The 15148-nt window shown below is 37.4% G+C and overlaps 1 protein-coding gene across 1 annotated transcript in view; it reads right to left on the bottom strand.

Annotated features, from left to right (window-relative positions):
* The window catches only part of OTOG (otogelin), a gene marked incomplete at its 5' end in the record, with an annotated part of 41666 nt that extends 26947 nt beyond the window's left edge, over positions 1-14719 (bottom strand). The window contains 5 exons of the mRNA XM_027887916.1: positions 169-2037; positions 2439-2518; positions 3177-3294; positions 12179-12457; positions 14552-14719. Of these exons, the coding sequence (XP_027743717.1) occupies positions 169-2037; positions 2439-2518; positions 3177-3294; positions 12179-12457; positions 14552-14719 (2514 nt within the window). The remainder of the gene's footprint in view (positions 1-168; positions 2038-2438; positions 2519-3176; positions 3295-12178; positions 12458-14551) is intronic.
* Between the last annotated feature and the right edge of the window lie 429 nt (positions 14720-15148).

The following is a 15148-nucleotide window of genomic DNA, read 5'->3' as shown; positions in this document are numbered from 1 at the left end:
GGGAGATCGTGGCATTAGTGATATTCAAAATGGCTTTGCCTGGTGATTTTTCATATGATACTGTCGTTACTAGACTTGATTGTTCTGTTATAGTGGATAAAACAGAAAAAGTCAGGACTGGAGAGGTCTTTTCTGTTGTTAACATAGGTTTTTCTGTAGTTCCTGGATACAAAGAGATTGTTTCATGGGATGTATGTATGGGACTGAGAGTTGTCAGTAATACTTCTTTTCCATCTGAGGGTAGTGAAGGAAGAGTAATGTTTAAAGGGATTAGAGAACCTGATGGTGAAAAAGTCAAGGCAGATGGCTGTCTAGTAGAGGTGGTAGTAATACTTTCCACTTGTGATTTATCAGGCTGTGTTGTCAATAATGCAGTTTCAGTTCCACTAAGGAGAGTAAGTGGAGATTCAGTGATGGATGTTCTTTGAGATGATTCTCTTTCTGTAGCTACAAAAGGAACTGTGGTGGTTTCTTTGACTTTCACTTCTGGTGTGGTAACACTACCTGAATATGCTGAAGTGCTTTTCTTGGCTGCACTTGAAACCAGAGTTGACTTGTGTTCGGTAGATGTTTTTCCAGAAAACAAAGTTGTCTTTGCTGCTAATTCAAAAGGGGATGTTATTCTGGATGTTACTTTAACAGACGAAGGTGTCGCTCTGATAGTCTCAGCCACAAGAGGATACTTAGTGTACAATGTAGTCAGGAACTGTGTTGTATTTAGAACTGTGTATGAGGGATAACCTGTAGTTGAAACAGTTTTAAATGTTTTTTTAAATTCACCTGAAGCTGGAGAAGCAGGAGTAGGAACAGACACTGAAGGTCTTTTTGTGGAAAAAGTGAAAGATCTTTCAGTTGTAGAACTAGGGTGTAGAGAATATGGAGGGAAATAGGAACTTGATGTATGCTCCACATGAGATGATGTTTTGGCAATTTCCTTTTTATGAGTTGCAAGTGATAACAAAGTCGTTTCTGATGACCTCTCTTGAGTTTGTAGAGTTGTCTTCTTTGGACCTAGAGTTGTAGTGAAAGGTACCTCTGGAGTACCAGTCAGGTGTTGAACCATTGCAAAAGCAGGTTCTATAGTTGCCTTTCCTAATGAAATAGATGGCATGGATGTTGGCGAAAATGTTGTCTTCACACTTTGCTTGGTTAAAACAGCTGCTGCTGTTGCTGAAGACACAGGTTTTAGCAAAGATGAAGTAGTGAGCATAGGAGAAACTGATGTTACTGTAACATTAGCTACTGTGCTAAAAGACTGTTCTACACCAATTTTTGTCTCTTCTGAAGTTCCTGTTAAGTTTACTGGTGGTGTATATGAAGGTTCATCCACAGGTGGTGATCTGGAAAACTGTGGCACATATGCAGTAGTTTTATCTGTTACTGATTCAAATGAACTGGGTGTAAACCTTACAACTCCTTCTGGCTTTACTTGAGCTTCTTTTGTGGGAAGTGTTCTTATGGCTATTTCTGATATTTCCATTGTTTTGGTTTTGACTGGCATTTCTGTTGTTCTAAGTATGAGTGGTGTCCCAGTAAAAACAGAAGTAGTAATCGGTTTACTTTCTGACTCTGTCACTGCATGTGTAGCAGTTAGTGTCTGAGATTCTGTGGCCCTCAGTAGTTTAGTGGAACCACTACTGATCACTTGTATCTTTGTGGAAGTTTCTGAACTGACAGTTGATGTAAACACAGGAGAAATGTCAACAGAAGCAAACAAGCTTACACCAGATTTTGTTGCCCCAGATATTGCTTTAGTGCTTCTCCCAGATGTCATTTCTGTTGACTGTGATGAAATATTTGATGATAAGGTTGGAAGTGTTATATTAGATGTAACAGCTGAAAATTCAGTTTTCCCTGTAGTTGCAGTGAGCTGCAATTTTGTAGCAAGTGTCGTTTCCACGTCCTTTGCTTCAGACACAGGAAATGAAGTTAACACTTCACCAATCGCTGCCAAACTTGCACTTGATGTTATGTATGGAACTGCTGGTGTTTGAATGCTGGGAGGCAAAGGCAGAATATCATCTGTAGGTTCAATGCCTGAAATCAGACACAAGGAAACAGTCTGAAATTTATGAACAATTATAGTGATGAAGTTAGTTTAGTTACGGGTTAGCTCATATAACCGATCTCTTCAGTTGCCTTTAAATTTCTAAAGCTCACAGATACATTAAAAAATAAATTCATTAAATCATTTGCTTGAAATATAACGTAACTGAAATGTTTTGAAGCACGAACATCTTTCTTAGTTTAAAATTTTTCTCATATTTTTGACAAATGAAATTACTTTAACAAAAGTGTATGTTCGGTGAGCTCAAGATTCATGTAACTAAGGTCATAGTTACACAAATGTAGGCACTGATATTTGAAATTATGAGTAAAGAAGTAAGAAATTAATGAGCTAAGTATAATACATAATATATATAATTTTTCAGACATACAGTCTTCAAAATACACGCATCTTTGAGTGATTTCATCCAGCAACATATTGAGAGGGCAGGCAGGGATACATCCTTCCACTCTAAAAGAAAAACAGTTATTATTAAATAATTGAACAGTATATTCTAGACTGAGCATTTAATTCTAGGAAAACAGAATTTATGTATAAAGTATTTCTGGTTCACCTCAGTGTACTCCCTCAAAATGTCATTGCCATGACTTCCATTCTCACTCAGACCTAAGCTAAAGCATGAACTCTGTGGTACTCGGCCTTTGAAATTAACAGTCACAGGTTCAACAGTGAATACTATTGCTTAAGAGACACCAAACATTTTTACACACGAAAATCCAAATGCCAGTTTTACCAGGCTTACCAAAAATTCCAACCGGGAAGGAAAAGCAAGGACAGATATTGGCTGTTGCTATGAGATAATGGAAATGTAGGGGCACAACTATTTGAAATCAACTTGTAATAACCTTTCTTTATTAATACCCCCTCAGACTGTACACATACAAATATACTAGTTGTTCCAGAATCTGACAGTACGCTAAGGACGGAAATGTCGCTTTTTTATGGCTGCAGCAGCAGGTTTTATTCTACTTCTTTTCTCTTTCCCCTATTTCCTTTAGAAGAACACAGTCCTGATATACTGTGTGTATCTGGTCCTTTATATTCCTGATATCCTGCTTAAGTATATTGCCCAAATTACACACTTTTCCATAAAAATACAGATACTTACTTTGGTACTGTCTGACAGTTTTTTCCCAAAGGGTCTCTACATGTCTTGAAACAAGGACTTGTACAGGCATCATAACGCCATTCACATGTAGAACGGGACAGAAATTTAAATTTGACATCTGAAAATCAACAAAGATCTGTTATTCTCATATATTTCTAGAAACACACAGAGATACATATCACTAAGAGACATGCTTTACATTCGCTGCAGCTCTAAATCTGCTACTGTTTCTACCTGTTTCCTCTACAAATAAAATTGGTAATATTTTTAACTACTGAGGTTTTTAAAATGGAAAGCCAACCAGTTTACATTTATGCAGCATATATTAGAGTATGCTTGCTCTACAGTGTGTTTTACTCTTTACAGTGTTAAAAAATACTACTGAATTAGCCACATTTACTATATATTACAATCATATGAAAATTAAAACCAGGCAAGTTAGAGCTGTTGCTTTTAAGTTTTAAAAAATATATCAACAATGAAACCACATGTTTGGTTATTCAAACAAATTTTAAAATTAAGATTATGATATTTCTGTACAATTATTGCTTAGAATCAAAATTAAACACACTATTTGGATTCACTGACGCACTTTACAGCATAGGCTATCATAACAATTGCTTACTTCATGTGTAAAATTTGCTGATATAACACAAAGGTGTACATAACCTGTACAATACAATTGTATTTCAAAAGCCAAAACAAAATACCATTTCAAAGTAATCAGAAATTATGCCAAGGCTCTTTAAAGCAGTATATCTTAATATTTAATCTTCTCAAAAGCCGTACAAGATATTCTGAATCTGAAATTCTAACTGCTTCCACAACGAATAAAGCAACTCACTTAAGATGAAACACGTAGTCTTGCAAAGCTTAAAATGTATAATGCACCACACAAAATACCAGCACCAGTAATGAAACTGGTACCAGTAATTAAACTCGGAAAATGTAAAAAAAAATTCCAAACCTAAGTCAACCAAAATACAACAAAAAAACACCCCAACCTGACTTCAGAGCATCTGTGCAGACAGTGCTTATTGAAAGATTTCCAAGTCACATAACGGGAGCCCAAAGTACAAATTCAGACAGAGGAAGAGTTAAACTTCAAAGTGAGAATAAACAGAAATGAGGATCAGATATACTTCCAGTACTTACTAAATTATGCTGAAACTTTAGAAAATTAATGTAAAGAAGAAACAGAGTGAATGTAAAATCTGAGAGCCACAAATTTATGGCAATCATCGTGAGGGTGACACACACTTGTATGTTCAGATGCACTGTCACGTTTTCTTTTTCACTCCAGCCCTCCCCTCCTGCCTGCAGAATGGTTTCCCACATAATACTACGTTAGTCCAGTGCTCTTCCAGCACCTGCAAGATTTACACAATATATCTGGATTTCAGTACCTGAACTGTGACAGCTCACCCCAGCTCCTTCTAGTAGCAGTAGGGCATTTATGCCTCCACAAGCACCATCATGATATATGTATTCCCTCTGAACTGGTAAACATGAACTTAGAGCAATGTTCTTCAGAGCCTACAAAGAGTAACTGCTCTTGATGTTTACATTAAACACCAGAAAGAAAATGCTAAATGCTTAGAAAGACTTTCCATTTTTGATGTTTCGAAGTATTTTTTCTTTAAGTTTTGCTGATCTTTGCTTGACTGGGATACAAAGAAAGTAGCTCTTTTACATCTTCTTGAAGACAGTCATTTTTTCTGTGAAGAGCCTAAGAAATTTTTCTTCCTGCAATTTAGGGACATCCGTACTTACAAGTAATTATCTCTCTGTCATTATTAACCAATTAATGTCTTCTTTTAAAATACAAATAATTCTCTTAAAACTCAGACAAAAGGGTGGGTATGTTGCCATCTAGTGTTACCCCTTTTACATCTCACTTTATCCACGGATGTTACTTGTCACTGCTTTTAAAAACATTATTCTTATGACAGTAATAAATGTTTTTATGAAGTTATGTGCCCATAAGAAATTAAGTACATGTCCCTGAATTCTTCTGTGACCCCTTCTACTGAAATCAATTTTAGTTACTTAAATCTACTGGAGGAATTAAGGAATTATTTCCATACAGTTTTCTGACTGATGTATAGGGGTTTGTATGCACGCCTGGTCAGAGTGATAAGGTTTAAGAACAAAAGAAGATACGTGACAGAAAGACAGAATACATCAGAGACCTGATGGCAGAGGCAATCACCAACAATAGTAACAACGAGCAATAATAGTAAAGCCAAGTGGAATCCAGGAAATCTCATTCATCAGCCTACCCTAGATTAAGTGCAGAGACCAATCCACGACTTTTAACTCTTGCCACAAAACTCACCATTAACCACAGAATAAATCTGAAACACAACAAAGGTACAAGCTTTGCAGAGGACATACTGTAACCCAAAGAAGAATGATAGTTTCTCAATTTAGCAGAACAGTGATCGTGAATTAACACTTCCAAGTGCTGGGATTAACATACCATCTCCCATTCTCCAAATAAACTTTATGACACGATAGCCATGCTTTCCTCAAGCTTTTCCACAGATTAAGTTCACAGAGTCTGGTGGTGTTGCATGCCTTGGTAGGAATTAGGGCAAATTTCTACATAAAGGCATAGCATTTGTTGAGTGGTTCATAAACACTGATTTGAGTCAAGAATGAAGTCATGCTTGTCTGCAAATTTTGCTCCTACATCTGCAGAACGAACTATGGACAACAGATGAATTCATGAACCTGGTCATAAAAATTGCTTTCAAAGAGATGTAGAACTAGTTGACATTTTGTTTTCCAGTCAAGGGATTTTAGAGAATTGAGTATGCCAGTCCAAGCTGTATTAGCGTGTATTAGTGTATAAATTACGTTACAGAGCACACCAAATCCCCACAGCAAGAGTTGAAGACATTGCATTATTTTCCATTATCTCTGCAAGTTTTCAGTATGTCTCAGTAAACCCAAGAGGTATAGTGAAATCTGTGCTTTGTTATGAGTTATTAGAAAATGCCTTTCAAGCATTAGGAGAATATCAGTTCAGTCCTTTATCATATTCAAAGTTTTTACTAATGTAAACATCACTTCTAAAATGCCTAAGCATCCCAAGGACCTAACACCGACTGCACAAGCCACTGTAAAGCAAAACAAAACAAAACACACAGCACAAAAACAAACTCTCTACTCTGCAGCCTCACCCTAAGACCTGTGTGCAGTTTTGGGCACCACAAGAAAAGATTAGAGAGCGTCCAGAGGAGGGCAATGAAGATGGTGAAGGGCCTTGAGGGGAAGATGTGTGAGGAACAATTGAGGTCACTTGGTCTGTTCAGCCTCAAGAAGAGGAACTGAGGGGAGACCTCATTGTGAGGGGAAGAGGAAGGGCAGGCACTGATCTCTGTGGTGACCAGTGACAGGATCCAAGGGAATGGTCTGAAGCTGTGTCAGAGGACATTTATGTTAAATATTGGTAAAAGATTCTTCACCCAGATGGTGGTTGGGCACTGGAACAGGCTCTCCAGGGCAGTGGTCACAGCACCAAGCCTGACAGAGTTCAGGTGTTTGGACAATGCTCTCAGGCACATGGTGTGACTCCTGGGATTGTCCTATGAAGGACTAGGAGTTGGACTTCGATGATCCTTGTGTGTCCATGTCCCTTCCAACTCAGGATATTTTATCATTCTGTGAGGATGCAGTTCCTGCTTAAAAAGTTAAGATGAAGTAGAGATTAGACAGAAAATGCAGGGGAGAAGAAACAGAGGCACAGAGCCATGGTCTGAACTAACATGAAGTCAAGAAAAAGCCAAAAGAACAATAAAGTACAATTATACCTAGCTAAATAATAGGTTATTTTGCCTTTTTTTAGTAATCTGTATATTAACTGTGACCCCAATACCCACAATCATTTAATCTTTAACATATAAGGAAAAGCAATAACAATGTGCTTTAAAGCCATTCAAGCACCTGTCTCCCTAAACTAAGGGAAATATTCCTTTCAGTCTCTGTATTGATTTTAGACATTACCTTCCACATCAGACCAGCCTCAGCTTTCTTATTACTACAATACTGCAACTCCCATGACTGAAACCACCACAGCACAGAAACTCTGGATTTTGCCACTGTCATGGCATGAATTCTTTGTGCTAGCCAGGATGCTAATCAGCCACCTCCACCACATACTTCCCATTTTTTTAATACTTAAATTTCCCCTCCAGCAACCATTAATACGAGATTACTATACCCTATGCAAGAGTAAAGTTCACTCACAACAAAAGAATGATACACAGTTTACAGACAATGAATCAAGCTTCTGATATCAGGCATGTGCTCCTCAAAAGGATTCGTCATGGCATTTGAAAATATCCATGTGTCTCCTAGTGAAGTCTACCAGCATTTGTCTTCTGTTTGGTGACACAGCAAATCCTTAACAAAATGGTGAATTATGTCCTGGGTGGCAGTTGCTGCAGTTGACACACCAGCTGAGCCCGCAGTTCTCCTACCTAACAGGAGCTGAGCGTATCAACATATTATAGTACTGCAGAAAGCTTTTGTAATGAATGCAGGCATATACACTGCCTAAGACAATATACTAAAAGATATTCCCCAGCTCCACTGCTTCCTCACTTTCTTGGACATCAGAGCAGCACTTTCTTCGCTGTAACTAAGGATTTTTTTTTCTCTGTGGCTTTCAAAAATAGTACTGTGATAACAAGAACAGTTGCTACCATTTAATGAAGATTTTAATTGTTTATCATTGGCAGACTGTGGTATTCCATTGAGTCACAACCACCTCTCCTAGCAGCTTGGCCACTTTTTTGGTGTTTACAATTCCCAATGTTCACCAGTCCAGACAACCTTGCTTTTCTATGCTTTTACCTTACAGAGACAAAATTTGACATTGTTAGAATCTGTATATTATGAATGTTATACCCCCCAAAATGGCTGTTTACTTAAAAGTAAACCCTAAAAATTGAAGTGTTCTACTGTTAATAAAAGGTGGTATTTAAAAAAAGGGTTTAAAAAATAATGAAAAAAAAAAAAAAGTACTTGGATTTTCACTCTGACCTGATACTTTTTTATGTTTTGATACCTTTCCCCCAAATTAAAAAACATTTTATTTGGTACAAAAATTGCTTTAGAATTAGTTCTATTTATAACGGTAGCAAAACTCTGCTTAGTAACTTAGATTGCCTATCTCCTCAGTTACAAGTTTAGAAACATGAAATCCTATCTACCCACTTAACATACACAAACTACCAGCAAACTCTGCTCATGACTTCTAAGTTTCTTCAAAGAGAAATGTAAGCAAATATCACTGGAAAAATTAAACTTCTTGCCCAGCCAAAACATCATGGAAAGAAAAATGTAATTGTCTACCTCTCAAATACTTACAGTTCAGTTTACCATTACAATGTTAACTGTTTAATCTCCTCCTATTTTTTCAGTTAAAAATGAGAGGTAAAACGTTATTCTACAGTAACCTCAATCTGATTTTAAGAGCTACCAAGCAGATGTGCTCAGTGACACAGTCTGGATTTGCAGGTTAAACACTAGGTGCTCAGCATTATCCAGTCCCAGGGCCCATTTCATGATCTTTTGGGCCAAGAAAGCCCATGAACTCAAATTATCTCACAAAAACTCATTATGAGTGAAACAGGACATTCTAGAAAATTAATTCCACTCATGGAACAGCATAAGTGTAAGTAGAAGCTAAAATAATCAGTGTTATCATGTATAAATCTGGCTTAAGGTGGAAAGATAGTTTTGCAAACAAAAAAAAAGTTTTTCATTAAAATTTATTAAATTTTCAATTTTTTACTATGTTTCCAAATGTGATCCAGTTAATTAAGATACAAACGTTAAAAGGAACCAAAAATGCTCTGTATCAAACAAACATTGAAAAATACCTCTGAGCAGTGTGCCTGTATCTTGAGCTTTTAATTTTAGCTTAAAACTCTCTAAAACAGGCCCATATTTATCACAAGTAAGCTATTAAAGCACATAACTAACACTATTAAGAACTTTGTTGCAAAATTTGTAGAGGGCAAGTCACATTTTTATAACAGACATAAAAATAACCCATAGTGATTTTAAAGGGGTGATAATTATATGAAAGATAGAAGTTAACTAGCTTGAGCTCATGATTTTGAAAAAAGGTAAGAAAACTGCAGCTGTATCCATAAAAAGATCATCAATTCCCTACATACACTGATTCCCCAGCAATTTCAAATGTGAATTGATCGCTCTTACATGACACCTCTGTGCTTGTCCATCTGGTAGGCCAAGTGCCTTCTTTCTTTTGACTGATTGCATACCAACCCATTTGCCAGTAAAAATTCCTAAATAGAATGCAAAAATGTATTTTCTTGTGAGTAAGAATAGGCTAGACATTAAAATTCAGTTATCAACTCAATTTCCTCAAATGTTTGTAGGAACAGGACAGCAGACAAATCTAAGTATAATGAAAGCAACCCAATTTAAAAGCTGAAGTGACTTCCCATGGAAAACACTTCGCAGCCTTAACCCATGAGCTATTCTATAGTGCAATTTATAGCCAAAGTATTCCCATGCAACAATATTTATCTTGATGAGACTGGAAGAAGTGACTCGTCAGCTGACTTTAAACAGATATGTATCTATTGCTGTGGCGATCAGGTCATTTAAAATTCTTCCTTTTGAATGTGCGTCACAGAGCATGAAGAAGTCTCATGAGGAACTTTCTGGCCAAGGGGATTTACTGGGCCTATTATTCTGCTCCCGATATTTATCCTCTGATTCCGCAGGAATAGCTGTTCCAGAGTTTCTGATCTAATATGTAAAGCATTTACAATAGTCAGCAGGAAACTCAATACGCTTTTGCCTGCGCACTCTGGAGCTGGTGTAACTTTTCCATTAACTTAAACAAATGCTGCTGTATTTTTAGACCATGTAATTACCCTACATCAGCAGCCTGGCCCTTGTGAAAGTACACTGGAGAAAGATTCGAGCCCTATGTTTCTCTGCTTATAAAACTCTGAAACCCAAGCCCTCGGATGTGGCGATTAATGAAATACCTCTTGATCATTTGATCTGGTCCCACTTGCTGAGGTAAATTGTTTTAGCTTTCCATTGGCATAGATAGGATTTTTTGGTATAATGACTGGAGGGTAAAGACTTCACACTTGAAAAGACATACCATTCTGTGTTAATGGACGACCACTGAGAATTGGAACGTTTTAACCTTCTTCATTCCTCCCTCAAAGATAAAAGACTGAGGAGATATTTTTGTTATGTCCAAAAAGGTTCCTTGCTTGAAATGCTGTACGCACATCCCGGTAATAGCATTAGCTCTATAATTCTGCTGTCCAAAAACCTCAACAGCTTTGTGATTACAAACATTTGTCAAGAGGCAACAGGCATTTGGCAATGACAAAATCTGTCATTTTTCTGAAGTTGGAGTGTGCCAGTCAACAGCTGCATTAGGCTGTCAGCATAATGTACTGCAAAACACCGGCAGATTCAAAATGACACCATTAACACTTTAATTCAATGTTTTGATAACAAGAAGCTCCACGGGGCATACAGTTGGCCTCTCCTATCATAGAAGTCAGAGGCTGCTTCAGGTTTGCCTGTAACAAGATTCAACATGGTCGCTGCAAAACACGGCCAGGCCACGCCTCATTTGATACAGTATTGTTTTTAATTTGTTTGTAAAACAATTTCAGTGTCAGAGAATGAAGAGACTATTTTTAAAAATGGTATTGCCAGGAATACTTATTAAAATGCTCCTGTTACCCAAATAACAAATTGCTAATCCATTTAAAACTACAGCACAATAAAAAGATTTAGAACATAAAAATAAACACTTGGAGTGATCTTGGAAGTTTATATACCACACAAAAGCCAGTGGATTCAGCAAGTAGTGGTTGTCAGTGAATTTCATAAAGTGATATGAAAATGTTTGATGTGTCTGATACGTCAAGTCAAGCAGAAGCTAAAGCAAACAGTGGTTGCTTTCTTTTATAGGCAAATATAACTTCTTGCATCTTTTTCTTGATCTGTAAGGCCATCTTCATTTCAGCACGTGGTTCCCAAGTGTTTAGGAATATGTAAAGACAGTTATTCCAATTGTTTCTTTTCCTTAATAATCTAAAAAAGAAAGACCCTGATTGATTAATGATTTTTTTATGTTTTTTCATCAGTTCTTGTAGGAGCAACTTCTGCAGCCAGCTCCTGTGAATGGCCCTAGGAGTATCTTCTTCATTTCTCATCCTAAAGTCTCAGTGGAATGGAACTATTATGGGAATGGGAATCTCTCAAATAGGTAGAAACACTCTCACAGCAGTCTGCGGTTTGTATTCAAGAAATGTAGCTGCTCAAGAAACATCAGGGAAATGGACATCTAGATCCTCAAGAAAAGGTGAATACCTCCAACTAGATGATGACTCAGACACTAGGGGTTAACATCACAAAAGTCAGAGCGTCTCTGAGTGGGCAGTAGATAAAAGTAAAGGTGTTTTTCAGGGGAAACATGACTTCTGAGGAGGCTTAAAGCTTGCAGTGAGAATGTACTCTTTTGGCAGCAGGCAAAGAGAAAGGAGGAGAAAATGTCATCCACCAACCTTAACTTTTAGAGATCCATTCCATTCTTTTCTATTCCCTTCATTAATCCATTATTCATGAGGGTGAATTTTCTACTCCTTTAGAATTTTGTTACCATCTAAAAGGCCAGTACTGCCCACAAACTATACACCAGGATATGTATTTCCAAAACCAGTTGGTAAACAAAACAAAATTGTATGTTAAGCTATTTATTGGCTTTTCACAAGAAAGAAGAATCTCGTCATCATTACAACACTCAGGGATTTTAGAACCTTTTTACATTTTCAGCCTGCATATCATGGAGTACCCACAGCTCCCCCTGAGGTAGGGGAGAAGCAAGTAATCTCATAGCCTCCAAAAATATCTACACTATTTAGGCTGGATTTTCACAGGGAGCAAACTGCTGCTCATAAAATTAAATTTTAATCACCTACCTACAAGTTTAAAAAGGGTTGACAGTCTGAATTCCTCTGAATGATGGTACTTCACAAGCTCAACTGAAGAGGCTGAAATGTGGATGAAATATCCTGGCTTTGCAAATGACTCAAAGGAACTGTATCCTGAAATCCATGTATTCTTGTGAATGACAAATGTGGATCTGTTGTGAAACTCTTCAGTTTTTTTCCATTTAGAAAGAACAAGAGTATTATTGGAGACCAAGTGAAGAAAATAGTTTGGTCTCTCAGCTGTTTCAAATGATATCAAGTTGGAATCTGAAAAACAAAACAAAATACACAGAACTCGTTTACTCGCTGATATATGCATAATAAACTAAGCTCATTCTGATGTACCAATACTGATATTAGTAACGTGAGGAATGAAAACTGACTTTGGCCTTTCCAGTGAAAACAGCCTGAACCTTGTAAGAAAATACACTATGTATGGATTTCAGATTGCTAGATTGTGATGGATATTTACTTTTCTAAATACTCTACAGATTTCAAGAGGAATACAACCAGGTTAAAACATTTGCCCACACCAGGATAAAGGAATATAGCCCTGCAGTCAAGCACAACTTAATTTGCAGTCTTTGCTAAACCATTTATTTAATAAAAATTTAAACTTCATCTGACTAGCTTTACAAGTAACATTTGCCATCAGGAATTTATAGCTTAAGAGCTCAGCCTTTCATTAAAAACAAATTACAAAAACATATTTTGCATTCAGCTCCCTACCCCTTCCTCTAAGAATGTTACAGCAAAGTCTGTTTTCTGGCAAATGTCCCCTCATGATACCTTACCCTGCAATCAGCACTGCTGATTTCAAGCAGCCTCTGTACAACCAATTGCAGAGCACCGGACCTTGAGCCTGTTACAGGCATCTGTCGCTTACAGAATTACTTCATTCTGTTTTGCTGTAAACTCTGCTGTTCTCTTGAAAACAGTCATTAAACTACTGTAAAATCAACTAACACTCCGGGACTGGGCAGAATTACTCAACAAAAAAAGCATAAAAAACAAATTATCTTTATTAAAAGGATACATTACCACATTCTGGCATAACACTTCTGGAAGACCACCTTGTTTTCTAAGCATTAGAACTTCAATTAATCTAAAAACCCTAGCAGTACTAGTGAATGGTTTTTTATTATTTGTCTGTAGCAAGAAGTAACAATGGACAGTCAGTGTGATTTTTAACACCTGCTAAGTAGCCAATCAGTGCATCAATGCCCAAAGCTCTCCAATGCCCAAGAATGGCCTGAAACTGATCAAAGACCTGCATTTTGCCAAGGTACGAAAGAATCCAGAATTTTCTATGAATGATACATCCTATTGATCATACAAACTCCTCCATGACCAAATGATGAAATTCCATTTGTTAAAATTGGACCAGAAGGCACAAATTCTATTTGGCAGGTTAAATTTTGAGCAAGAGATTTTTATATGGAGTAGAACAGTAGGACTGACCTTCTGTTTCCAAACATAAATGGAATGCAATGTACAAGTGCCTCAAAACTATGACTAATAAAAGAAATCTGGCCCTAGATATTCTGTTGCATGAGTTCTTGTGTCAGTTCTACAGGCAGCAGTATTAGTTATCAAATGCTTGTCATTTTTTCAACTGACCCATAATCCTTTGATTACACAAAGACAGCCACCTTTAGGCTGTCCAAAGAGCTGATCAGGGGACTCTGGGCAGTAAAATTCTATTGAGACTCAAGTGCTCTGTGGGCATTAAAGTTGTGTATGCAGACGACTCCAGCATTTAGTTAATGTCACAAAAGTTCTTCTAAGTTTTCTTCACCTGTGTGAAGGTGTGCAAGACATCTTTTGTCTGCTGAATAAGCACCATGCTCCTTTAGGGGAAACCTAAGCCAGGACCTTAAGTAGACAAATTTGTAGTACTCAGCCTTAAAGAGCTCAGTTTAGCGCCAGTGGGCGTCTCTCTGCAAGTGGGCAGACAGTGAGCAATGGTGGCAGAGCGAGTGAAGTAGGGAGCACTTTTCTTGCAACATTTCTCTCCCATTCTTTCCCATGTCCCAGTTTTGGCAGAAGAAAGGTAAAGGGAGCAACATACCAGGAACACTAGGCTACTATACCAGTTTGGTGGTTCTGAAGGTTGGGGGAGGCTGTTGCTTTTCAGCTAAAGGTATCTGCTTACAAAGCTATGATCACCCAGCTAAAAACAACCAAATGAAAATTTTGGCATTGAAGTGCACATTCAGCTGGCAGATAAAGAAAATATTTTTTTCGACCCAGGTCTATTCTTAAGCATCATCATGGCTAGGCTTTGCGAACAAATAGGTTTGCATTCAAGGGCAGAATTTGCTCTGTCTTAATTAAGATGCCAGGTTACTTTGACTTTACCATGTGCTTTGGGTTTATAAAGTCCTGAAGTCAGCATAAAGCTCACTACGTGTCCAGGAAGAGTATCTTCATCTCTCACTGGGAAAACAACTCCACCCATCAATTTCACTGCCATCAGAAATTTTCCATCCAAATAGCTGACCAGTTTGTATGGGCCCTTTCCCAGAGCTGTTGAGAGAAAAACCACAATTGTTTTTCATGCTAAGCGTCACAAATGCTTGAGCTCTAAACGTTAGGACAGAGCACATAATGCAAAACACATCTCACCACTCTGAAAATATATCTACGTGCCATGGACTAAACTATAATGGCAATCAAAATAAAGTCAAACTCTCTCAGAGAATACCTGTTCTTAAAACTGTCAAGAATACCTACTTTCAATTTTCAAGACTCATGATTAGCTTTTCTTTTTCCTCCCTCTTATCTGCTTTGGTTTCATAGTTACTTTATTAAAGTTACCTGACCCCTCCCTTATTTAACTTAGAAGTAAACAGTGTGTCTGTAATCCACCCTAGGATCCCTCTGAAATGTCTATTTGTATGGTCAAACTGATTATGTGCTTCTTACTATTCTTTAAAACCTCTACAGAAGTGTCTA

The sequence above is a fragment of the Empidonax traillii genome, unplaced genomic scaffold (genome assembly GCF_003031625.1).
Source record: "Empidonax traillii isolate 1590-97213 ecotype Southwest subspecies unplaced genomic scaffold, ASM303162v1 scaffold224:size737649, whole genome shotgun sequence".
NCBI classification, from domain to species: domain Eukaryota; kingdom Metazoa; phylum Chordata; class Aves; order Passeriformes; family Tyrannidae; genus Empidonax; species Empidonax traillii.
The sequence above is the reverse complement of the archived record's forward strand: the minus strand, read 5'-3'. Positions and strand labels throughout refer to the sequence as shown.